The following is a 12,500-nucleotide window of genomic DNA, read 5'->3' on the forward strand; positions in this document are numbered from 1 at the left end:
ATATATATATATATATATATAGGACAGGCTTCCACAAAGTTTCCATCAATGAAATGTATTCACAAGGCATTGGTCAGTCTGGGGCTATAGTAGAAAACACTATCCCTAGGTGCCACACAGTGAGCTTATATCTTACTGCAAGCATTACAACTGTATTTGCCTTGGTAACTTACCAAAATTAGAAAGAGGCACATCACAAATTGTTTCTAGAAAAATCAAATCCAATGGTCTAAGGTCCTATTTAAGAATCTCTTGTTCACTTGCTGCACTTCGGAAATCTTATAGCTGAGGTATGGATTCAAATTTTCTTTTTAACAAAGGAGTAATTGTTAGTCCTGTTAAGGACCTTCAATAACTACACTTATCAGTAAATTTCACAATAACAACCATATTGCTTTCAGGAAAAAAATATTAAATTCAGTAGAATTATAAACCTACCAGAAACTGAAGCAAAGAAGCTGATTCAGAAAACTGATATTCAAATGTTACAGATCCAGGTTTCACCAAATTGACTGTGTAAACTAGGGATGTAGCACAGTCTTTGGGATAAGCAGCAATGAAGTTTCCTTTAGGGATCCATCCAGAACTATAAACAAAATATAAAAAAAAAATTGATAAATAAATAAATATAACAATATTTCAAACATTTATAATGGACATTAGAAAAACCAAGTAACAAATTCAAAACACCAAGAAGCTATTTTTGATAGTGCAGTAGCCACTAAGACACATTCACAACACAGGACAAAGTACTGAAGGATGACTTTACAATGCTGAATCTTTCACACAAAGTGACAAAGGACCAAGATACCTGGCACCTTGTTGTACTCCCCAGCTGAAGTGTTAAAGTTGCATCCCCCAGTGAAGAGGATTGGCCTGCAAGAGTCCTGTGCTGGTGTGTCATGTGAAAAGCACAGTGTCACATAATGGTGGACATGTCAGTGCCACGTTAAAAGCACCTAGTACACACCGTAAAGTGGTTAGCGTTAGGAGGGGCAGCCAGCCGTAGAAACCAAACCAAATCAGACTGGAACCTGGTGCAGCTCTCCAGCTTGCTAACTCTTGTCAAACCATCCAACTCATGCCAGCATGGAAAACAGACATTAAATGATGATGATAATGATTTTACTGAAAGGCTACCACATTTCTGTTACCTAGGAGAAAGAAATTGTCAGAAATGATTATCATCATTATCAACAATGTTTAAACATCCACTTTTCTTTGCCTGCATGAACTGGATGAAGTTTATTGAGGCAAATTTTCTACAGACAGATGCCTTTCCCGTCACCTACCCTCAGTTTTCTTTCCAAGTTAGATAAATATTTCTCTATAGCCAGATATGTTCATACAGAATGTTAGAAATGAATGACATTACTAGTATTACTGTCACACTCATTTAAAACTATGATGCGATGTTAAGATAAGGAGGTATAAACACACACTCACACATATATATGTACACAACAAGCCTCTCTCACCTTCAGTCTATCAAATCCACTCACAAGGCTTTAATCAGCTCAGGGCTATAGTAGAGTCCCACACACTGGGACTCAACCCAAGACCATGTAGTTGGGAAGCAAACTTTTTATCACACAGCTATGTCTGTGCCATATCCAAAATAGTATGCTACTTATTTTTGGTACCCTACAAGACAACCAGATGTTAGTTAATCAACATTAGGGTAAAAAAAAGCTAAACTACTTGTTTTGTTTTTATTTTTATTTATTTTTTTTTTTACTTAATAGTTGAGTCAGAGGAGAAAGGCAATGCCTATTGGCTTTTTCAAGGCCTTGGTGACTAGTGGGAGGAAGTTACTATCAAACAGGAAATCTTGCCCAAATGCTCTTAACAGAGTGTAACTCAACTCAAAGTGCTTAACAGCCAGATGGTGGTGGTAAACTGGACAACAGATTAAGTCTATTTTAACCCATTAGTAATTTAAACTGACCATATCCTGCCCAAATACTCAACCTGTTTTATGTTCCAACTGGCTAGATCACACTTCTCACACCTACCCTATAATGTCATCCTAATAATATACAATAACATCATTGAAATTTCAAAGCTATAAGTAATGCATGATTAATTCAAACAATGTGAATAAATGTTACATCTGATACAGTCATCTGAATGGTAAAGGGTCAAACAGATGCCATGAAACATGTGGGCTGAATCTTTTACAAGTTTACAAGTTCCAAGTTGTCCACTAAGACACTCTACAAGCACATATAAAAGTCTCTATTGCATATTCCTTAATATAACAGAATCAGCATTGTTGATAAGTTCTGTGAATCAAGAGCTATATAAAAAAAAAAAAAAAGCAACTGGTATTTTACAATACTTTGCAGAAACTACCAAAACAATTTTATATTTTAAAGTATTTAATCTCCCACGTTCTTCATTGGAGACGAACCACTTCAGCACTTCACTGCAAGTTTCTACAACACCACAGAATACTTGGCAGACTCTATGTTGGATTCTTCTACATCTGCCATCACAAATCATACGATGACTTCTCTCTTCAGCCATCAGTGGATGAAGCATAATTCAAAGACTGTCCTTCCAAGAAGAATCGTCCCATGACTAAGCTACCTTTTTTACGTTCTAGATGGGTTTTTTTTATGACTTAACTGCCAAACGAACAGTTTTCTTTTACTACTCGAGGCTGCCATTTTGTGAGGTCCAAACAATCAGTTTCTTATGGCTCGTCTTTCGTGTGGTCCACCATAACTCAGGGCATTTACCAACGAAAGTGTTCTGCTTGCAAATCGGTATGCATATCTGAGGCCTCTTAAGCAAAACCTTAAAAACCACAGGAACATTTTCGTACAATATTTCAAATGAAGCTGATTATAATATTACAGCGATTGGGGTATATTCACTTATCACCTGTTGGACAAAATGCAAAGGCTAATGATAGAACTACCCACAAATTTTGAATTAGAAAGAGCTACAAATTCAGATTCACTAATCAGCTAAATTCATTATGAAGGTAAATAGAACTAAAAAAAAATTGATCCCTCTCTGAACTGCACATACAAATTAAACTGAATGCTAACAGACAAGGCATTTTACTATTAACATTTTCATTTAGTTTGTTGCTTTATTTTGGCTGAGGTCATGCCAAAACAAAGCAAAATCTGTTGAAAATTTTCAGTATATAAATTTGCAAAATAGTGGAATTATAAAATAGCAAAAATATTCAGTTAAATCATGAAATGTAAGCTTTAGAATTTTCATTCATCTAAGATTTAATTTCGAACAGTTGCATGGTTTAGAGATGATGTATACATGAACAGATAAGTGACAATTTGTAACTCACTGATAACCTTTAACCAGAGAAATTCAAAATACAGAGTACACATTTTACCAGGGATTCTGTCTCATGGCACAATATTTCAATAGTAACACATCATTTTCAAATTCTATTAAAATACAGTCATAATCTGTGAACCAATATATCAATATTATGACAATATGGCATATCTGACTACTTATACACACAGCTTATATGTTAATATGCATTTCATACATTTTCATGTATTTCTAGGTAAGCAATATAATAATATATCCTTGAGTTTTAAAGATATGTATCTAACTTGGCATAATATCAAGGACTGGAGTCATCTAGAGTTAAGCACCAGCATTATGGATTGTTGTAGCTTGTAGAGAAACATTTTAATTTTTCTCTATCAGCAGTAAATTAATTTGCTGTAGTCTAAGTATAATTCAGAAAATATGGATTATTAAGGATTTATGTTCCAAATAAAATTTATTAAATCCAGGACAATATTTTGAGGCGAGTGTTAGAAAGCTAGACCATCAATATTTCATTAAACTACAATGCAGAGCACCAGTCAAACATGTCTACAAACATTCTTTGCATAGCATTGACCTGAACTTTTTTTCCCAGTCTATGAATCCATCATATATTTGAATAGAATCAAGGCAGTGGAGACAACCAAGACAGTAGAGTAATTCATCTTTCTTGATTCCAACTTTTAAATACCACCAGAACTTCTGCTTTTCATAAAAGATTCATTCACTTGCTTTATCTTTCTCTTCCAAAACAGACTTTGAAGTAAATCAATATAAAGGTAGAAATAAGTTGATAAGTGTGGTTAAGAGACATTTTATTAACTCCAGCAAGAAATCTATCTTCAGAATAACTTGTTGCATCCATTTCTTTTGTTGATTTCGAACAATATATTTAACATAGAATACAATGAGGTAAGAAGAAGGAGAGAACAGTGTATTAATGATGGCCACATCACTGTATTTATAATATACACACAAAAACTGCCAATCTTTAAACATAGTAATATATTGATCTAGCAATAAGACTAGACAGTATGTCTGACAGCAGTTTGATGACACCAAGAACTGCATAGAATTTATAGCTGGTAGATTTAGTAGAAATCCAATTAGTGGTTCAATGACGCTAAAAGTAATAGTAGTAATTACACAGCAAAAGTCTGTAGCTATACCAGTGCTATCTTTAGTTTTTATATTCAAAACTAACAATGAAATCAATAAGATGATACATAGATAATGCATATCTTTACAAGACAGAATCTTTTTTCCTACTTTATAAGATTTCATAAAAAATAAATTATTCTTTATTTGCTTAGAGCTTCATCAACAACATTGGTGAAATCAGAATTATCAATTGTATGGAATATTTTCCAAATGTTGAATGTTAGTGTTAACAGTATTCCCATTATCATTTATTCTAAGCCAGTGAAGGTTCAGAAACAGTACAGTGCCAGACCAAATGAATGCAGTAACTAGTTACAGATTCTTACAGTCTGAGTTCAAATCGTGCCAAGAACAATTTTGCCTTTCTTCATTCTGGAATCAATATAATGAAGTTATTTGATAAGTTTGCCTCCTATTGGCCTTGTGTACTAATGTGAGACATATTATAATATACTTTAGAAAGTTAATATTACTGGAAGAAATATTATAATATATTTTCGGAAGTAAGTATTACTGGTAAAAAAATAGAGCTGAACAAAATGTCTTGCAGTACTAAATATTTTTGTTTCACTCATTTTAAATACTGTCATAGTTAACTCACCCACTATGTTTTTCTGAAGTTGATAAAATAAGTATCAGATATACTTGGGAGTTAAGCCAATTTACTTACCTTTAAAAATTTAATATTTTTTCCATTAACATGGAAAAATTATTAACACAGCTTGGCATTAATACACTTTGTCTTGCTGCCAACATTACCTCAGTACACTTTGCCAAATCATCTGAGATTATCTGATAAATTAGTGTCCTATCCAGGGAAGGATTTATTTCTCATCATCTTAAAACCATGAAATGTGAGCTAAACATGAGCCCCTTCTTTACAACATATTATTAAATTTCTTTTATGGCCCACAGTGGAATCAAAAATTAAAAGTAAACCCTATTGTGGAAATTTGAACACAGAGACAGCAGCTCAGGTGCCATAGAATATTCAATTTGTACCACATCTAAGCTAATCACACTGATTCACTACATTGGCTCAAACCGATCCATTTTTGTGGAGGAGGAAGTAAGTCTAATTTGCATCCAAAACAACTAAATTAAATTAAGAAATGCTATCTGGTATTGACTCATCCCATGATTTGCTATGGTTTAACACCAATATTTCCTGTTTAAACCTTCTATATTTCAAATGTTATGTACATTTCCTGTTTAAACCTTCAATATTTCAAATGTTATGTACAAATGTTATGTACATAAAACATTTGGAATACATAATATTTCAAATGTTATGTACTATTTTCTAAGATAGCTAAATAGTACTGTTGTTTAATGTAATTCAGTTTAACTTTGAACTAATCCATGTCTTCTATTGTTCTGTTAACACTGCCAAATGCATTTTCATTTGGTATGTGTATATATGTATGTGAGATCTATATGAGATATTTAAAGAACAGTGGTTTGTGTGCATATATATAAGTCAGTAAATAGTGGGGTTGTGTTAACCGCACGTGGAGAAATAATAGGAAAATGAAAAAAAAAGGCAGAATGCTAAACTGGGAGCATATTTTAATAAAGATTTTTAACCGGTTTTCATTGCGAAAGCAAATTATCAAGAAGAAGGAGAATGAAAATGTTTTTTACAAAGAAGTACAAAATGAAGAAAATAATATATAAAAAAAAATAATATATAAAAAAAATAAATATACCCATACATTATATTGTCTTTGAGCTTTTGAAGTTCAATAGTAGTTCATGTATATAATGATAGGAAAAATAAGGATGCATGAGAGTTGAGAGTTTTGTTAGGTTTAAAAAATGGGTTAAAAGTTTGTGTTAAGCAGGAAATGTGGTGTCAAAACAGGAAGTGTGTGTAAGGGGAGACAAATGTTTTTAGTTGGAGTTATGAACTCTTTTTCAACAAGCAGTTTGTGTTGAAAAAGAGTTCATAACTCCAACTAAAAACATTTGTCTCCCCTTACACACACTTCTTGTTTTGACACCACATTTCCTGCTTAACACAAACTTTTAACCCTTTTTTTAAACCTAACAAAACTCTCAACTCTCATGCATCCTTATTTTTCCTACCATTATATACATGAACTACTAGTGAACTTCAAAAGCTCAAAGACAATATAATGTATGGGTATATTTATTTTTTTTATATATTATTTTTTTTATATATTATTTTCTTCATTTTGTACTTCTTTGCAAAAAACATTTTCATTCTCCTCCTTGATAATTTGCTTTCGCAATGAAAACCGGTTAGAAATCTTTATTAAAATATGCTCCCAGTTTAGCATTCAGCCTTTTTTTTCATTTTCCTATATATATATATACCATCATTATTATTTAACATTTGCCTGCTATGCTGGCATGGGTTGGATGGCTTGACAGGAGCTAGCCAGGTAGAAGATAACACCAGGCCACTGTGTCTGTTTTGGCATGGATTTTACAGCTGGGTGCCCTACCAAGCACAAACCACCCCTTAGAATGTACTGAGTGCTTTTTATGTGGCACCAGCACAGGCAATGTCATTTTAACATCCACTTTTCCATGTTTGCATGGTTGGATGGAGTTTATTGAGGCAGATTTTCTATGCCTGGCTGCCCTTCCTGTCACCAATTCTATTTCCAAGCAAGATAATATTTCCCCATGGCCAGACATGTTTTCCAAGAATATTGGTAATGAATGACATTCATTTATAACAGTCACACGATATCAAGAAACACACACACACACACACACACACACACAACAGCCTTGGAAATCAACTTACAAGGTTTTGGTTGGCCTACAGCTATAATAGATGACAATTTCTCAAGGTGCCACACAATACAACTAAACTCCAAACCATGTCATTGAGAAACCTTATCTTTTACTTGTTCCATTCACTGGACTGCAGCCATGCTGGGGCACTGCCTTCAAAGGTTTAGTCAAATAAATCCACTCCAGAATTTATTCTTTAGGTCTTGGGCTCATTTTATCAATCTCTTTTGACAAACCATTAAAATACAGGGATATAAACAAACGAACACTAGTTTTCAAGTGCTGAGGACAACAAACACAAATAGAGACACATACATATATACATATAATACAGCAGGCTTCTATACAGTTTCTATCTACAAATTCACTCTCAAGGCCTTGGTTAGCCTGGGGTGTGGCTAAGGTGATGTGTAGTGGGACTGAACCCAAAACTATGTGAGTGCAAAGTGACTGACACACACAAGCACACACACAAGCACACACACACACACAGAGGTGGGGTAGAAAGAGTGAAAAAGATGGAGTAAGAGAGGAAGAGTAACAGAAGAGAGAGTAAGAGAGAGAGGAGAGGGAGAGAGAGAAAGAGAGAGGTATAAAATCTGCAACAAACTGGAACACACACCTAAATAGTGTCATGCCTAAACTTTAAATGCAAAACAAAAAGGTTCAGTTGATAAAGACCCTGAAGAAAGATGTCTTTTATCTTTTATGCTATGTAGGTCTTAGCTTGGAACAGCCTGTTGAGTAAACTACCATCCATTCTATGATGGCAAGTGAAATTCCTTTAAGTGTGCAACAATGCCAACATTTTAGGTACCATTTTGGAAAGAGATCTAAGAGAAAAGAATTCTTCCACACCTGCCTTCCCTACCCTTCTCTCTTGTATTCAGAATAAGAAGTTCCCCCCTACACACACACACATATATACATATACCATTGCTGCTAAATAGGTAATGATGTTAGTTGACACTCAGTATTCCACGAGGTAGCTGGCACATAGCTCTGATGTCATTAAACATTGGACTTGTGGCAGCATCAACATTATGTGGTGTAGTATGCAGTAAATGCAGGCTGTTAATCTACTATACACAAGTTCTAGATGTAGTGGTAGCAACAATAATTGGTGTCATGGAAGTAACAACAGTAGTAGCAGCTGCAATTGTAAAAATAGAAAAATACTATTTCCTCAAGGCATATACTTAGTGCTAAGCTGAGAGACGGTGATACAGTATGTAACTGGTATTTATTATACCAACAGTAGGTAGAGAGGGGAGGTGAAAGTTTGTAGCTCATGCTTGGGAGTATTACATATAAGTTGGTGAACTCAAAGAGTCATTAAAGCTTTGGAGAGAACACTTTGCAGCATGTATTCTGACTCTCTATGTTCTGAGTTTTAATCCCACAAAGGTCAAATTTATCTTTCTTCCTTTCAAAATAAATAATTAACTGGAATTGATTTTTCTTCTCTCTCTCTCTTGCTCTCTCTGATCGAACTACATTACCCCATGAGAAGGATCAGGAGATCACTTGACATGTCCCTTTCTCCAGAAACAGGGAAGTATTAAGTGAGGGGTTAGCAACCTCTTCTCACAGAAAAACATATACTGCTGAAATTGTCTTAGAATAGCCTGGGGTGCAGTACAGCCTTACTAGGAGATTTGGCTATTTCTAGTGGACTGAGCAACCATATAGTGAATCCCTCATTAACTCACAAGACATTTTGAAGTAAAGATAGGAATGGAATGTATAAGAACTATACATTTATAGAGCCTCCATTGGTCAAGATTAACCATGCATCTGCAAATACATGCACAGGCCTGAGCAAGATTTTTTTGAAGATGACTAGCAGTTATCAACAAATGCAAGTCTTTTTCTTTTCCAAACCACCACTTTTGATTGGTACCTACATACACACATACAGACACACGCACATACAGACATAATACATGCATACATACACACACATATAGACAAGCATATATGCATACGTATACATGCATACATGTCTACATTCACATGTGTACATATGCATACCTTGCATATTTACATACAGAGTGATAGATACATAAATACATGCACACACACACACACACACACACACACACACACACACACACACACACACACACACACACACACTACATACATATCCACAGTGGAAAAAGTGAAGGTGAAATAAACAACCCCATTAAGTTCAAAGCAGGTTCAAATGCTTGCAATGGCAGGAACTGTGCTATAAAAGATGACATAGTATTGTTAAACAATGAAGTGTCAGAAAAGTTTAGCAGTGGTAAAATAATTCCTTTCTCTTGAGTACAGATGGGGACCGTGTAGTCAATATGCAATAGGAGATCAAATCACTCCTTAGTTGCAGGAGACTAAAGTTGGCCTCCCAGCAAAACACTAAAAGTCTCTTTTGCTGTTGCAATCAGGGTTAAGGTGAACTGCAAAGGCCAGCAAAACAAGTAGAAGGTGGCCATGAACAGTCTACTACCACCAATTATCTTAGACTTCTTGCTATTAGACCAAAGTATTTCACTATCAAGATCATGAAGAAATTAGTACACAACAGCTCCTCTAAGCAGAACTAAATCACACACAGGTATCTCTTGGATCAGGCAGGGCAACCTTTTTCAAGAAGTGGTCCATACGACAAAGCTCATTGTCAGGTGGGCCACATTACTAATGAAATTCAAGGTAATTTTTCACCAGGTGTTCCTGCAGGCCATAGCTTGTTTGTCCATGACAACCCTAGATTATAGATTCTGGACTTGTGCTTATATGAAAAATATTTGAGAATGGATGAGGACAGTTGCATAAAGAAGTGCTGATCACTTAAGGAAGGGGGAAGTTGTAGAAGAGGGAGACCCAGGAAGATATGGGATAAAGTCTGAAGGCTGATCTCAAAATGCTGAACTTTGACAAGGGACCGAAATATGTGGTACATTGCAGTACTTGAGAAGATCCAACCACCGCAACAGAATTGAGATCCTAAAAGCAAGGTTAGGTGTCATGTAAAAAGCATTGGTGTGGGTGCTGGTTCCACATAAAAAGCATGGAGTGGTTAGCATTAGGAAGGGCACCTAGCCATAGAAATCAAGCCAAAACAGATGATGAAACCTAGTGCTGCCCCAGGCCTTACCAGTTCCTATCAAGCCATCCAAGCCATGCCAGCATGGAAAACAAACGTTAAATGAATGTGGTGATGATGATGATGATTTCCAAACTTTTCTTTCTCTCTACAATTTTCTTGTTGCTGATACACAGATTAAATAATATAAACATTTTCTGAATATAATCAAGAATTAATATCTAGTTTAAACCACTTAGTATAATTTAATTTTATGTCCCACATACACGCCTGTCCTTTCAAGTGCCAGTGCCACATAAAAAAAGTTCTGTGCTGGTGCTGTGTAAACACACCCACATCAGTGGCACATAAAATGCACCCAGTACACTCTGTTAGATGGTTAGTGTTAGGAAGGGCCTCCAGTCATAGAAATCATGCCACAACAGACAATAGAAGGCTGGCCAGCTCCATGTCAAATCATCCAACCCATGCCAGCATGGAAAGCGGATGTTAAACGACCACAATGATGATAATGGTGATGATGTCTACATATTCATATTTTCTGCACAATTTTTAAACATGTTACACCATCATTTGTCATAAACCATCATTGTTTTGTGTTTACTTAATAAAACAATATTCAAGTTTACATAAATTGCACTGTTCAATATAGTTCTTTAGTGTCTTTTCATAATTATCATCATCATTGTTAAATCATTTTCTACGCTGGCATGGATTGGACGGTTTGATAGGAGCCAGCAATCCAGAGGACACTGCCAAATTCCAGTGTCTGCTTTGACATAGTTTCTACAGGCATATATCTTTCTTAACACCAACCACTTTGCAGAGTATACTGGGTGCTCTTTGTGTGGCATCAGTTCTAGTGAAGTCATTAGGTAACTCGCGAACCTAGGCACCTCAACTGAAGGAGGGGTAGTACTGAGAGAGGTGGCTTTATGTCAGGCGACAACAGGTTAAAGTATGATAGAGGGAAAGAAACAGATGTCTTATAGCTGAGTAAAAAGAGTATAGATGGTTGTGAAGTGGTGCATCCTCAAGTTACAAGAAGGTGAAAATAAGAAAAGTAGCCCTAGGAACTGGAGAGGATGAATGAGTAGTAAGTTTGCATGAGTGTGAAAGTGGCAGATGGATAGAGATGGAGATGGAGGTGAATGCAGTGAATGGTGAACAGGGATGGAGGCAGGTCAATGGTGAACATCAGTTCGATGGGAGGGGGACGTGAGGGCACTAGAAGGTAGCAAATATAAAGTGTGGGTAGTGTATGAGATGTACAGTGCTAGGGACAAGGTCAGAAGTACATAGGATTGGAAATAGTAGGAGATGAACTGAGGCAATAAGGCTACCATTAGCAGAATGAGAATACGTACAGGGGAAAAGTAGAGGTGAAGTGGGGGGATAGAAACATTCAGTGTAAAATAGGGTGGTAAGGGATGATACTGAAAATGTGGGAGACAAAGGAAGTGGTCCATCATGCACTGTTTAACTAACATGTTAATTACATCATCATATTGTCACCAACACCAAGATTCTGAAACCTAAATGGATAACAAATTTAAATAAGACATCAGAACAGTACCTAATAACTATACTAAATAACCTACAAACAAAATTACTACAAGTATGAACTTAAATACAGCAAACAAAATTCTCCAAGTTATTTCTAATGATTAAGTCAACAAATGGCCTCTATAAACATACAGGTTCTGTGATATCAAACATTTAACCTATATAGTCAGAGTTTCCTCCAAATTAAACAACATACGTCCAACGTAATTAAATATGCACAATCACCTACCATTAGCCTAACAATTATCTAAAAGAGTGGTATTTCACCATTCTCTCTCTTTCAACACACATATACACATATCCAATTTATACACACATAGGTATCTACAGATACATATAGTCTTATATACATACATAAAATTCTACTGTAGTGAGTATATGTATCTATAAACACAAACCAAAACCAGTGTACCCCCCCCCTCTCTCTCTCTCTCTCTTGAATAGCAGAGAAAAAGGAGAATGAATGATAAACATGAAAATAAACACAGAGACAGAGCACAGTGAAAAGAGAGTGTTTATGATAATGGCAGCAATTCATTAATACAAACAGTTTGTTGTAAAACAACATTTATTGGTTAAAATCTATAGATATGTT

At 35.4% G+C, this 12,500-nt stretch overlaps 1 protein-coding gene across 3 annotated transcripts in view; it reads right to left on the reverse strand.

The window, feature by feature from the left end:
• The window catches only part of LOC106872305 (endosome/lysosome-associated apoptosis and autophagy regulator family member 2), a 122,187-nt gene that overhangs the window by 55,916 nt on the left and 53,771 nt on the right, over positions 1-12,500 (reverse strand). For all 3 annotated transcript variants that reach the window (XM_052966396.1, XM_052966394.1, XM_052966395.1), the window contains exon 4: positions 439-586. In XM_052966396.1, coding sequence (XP_052822356.1) covers positions 439-586 — 148 coding nt within the window. The remainder of the gene's footprint in view (positions 1-438; positions 587-12,500) is intronic.

This window comes from Octopus bimaculoides, chromosome 3, assembly GCF_001194135.2.
Source record: "Octopus bimaculoides isolate UCB-OBI-ISO-001 chromosome 3, ASM119413v2, whole genome shotgun sequence".
In the NCBI taxonomy this organism is placed as follows: Eukaryota; Metazoa; Mollusca; class Cephalopoda; order Octopoda; family Octopodidae; genus Octopus; species Octopus bimaculoides.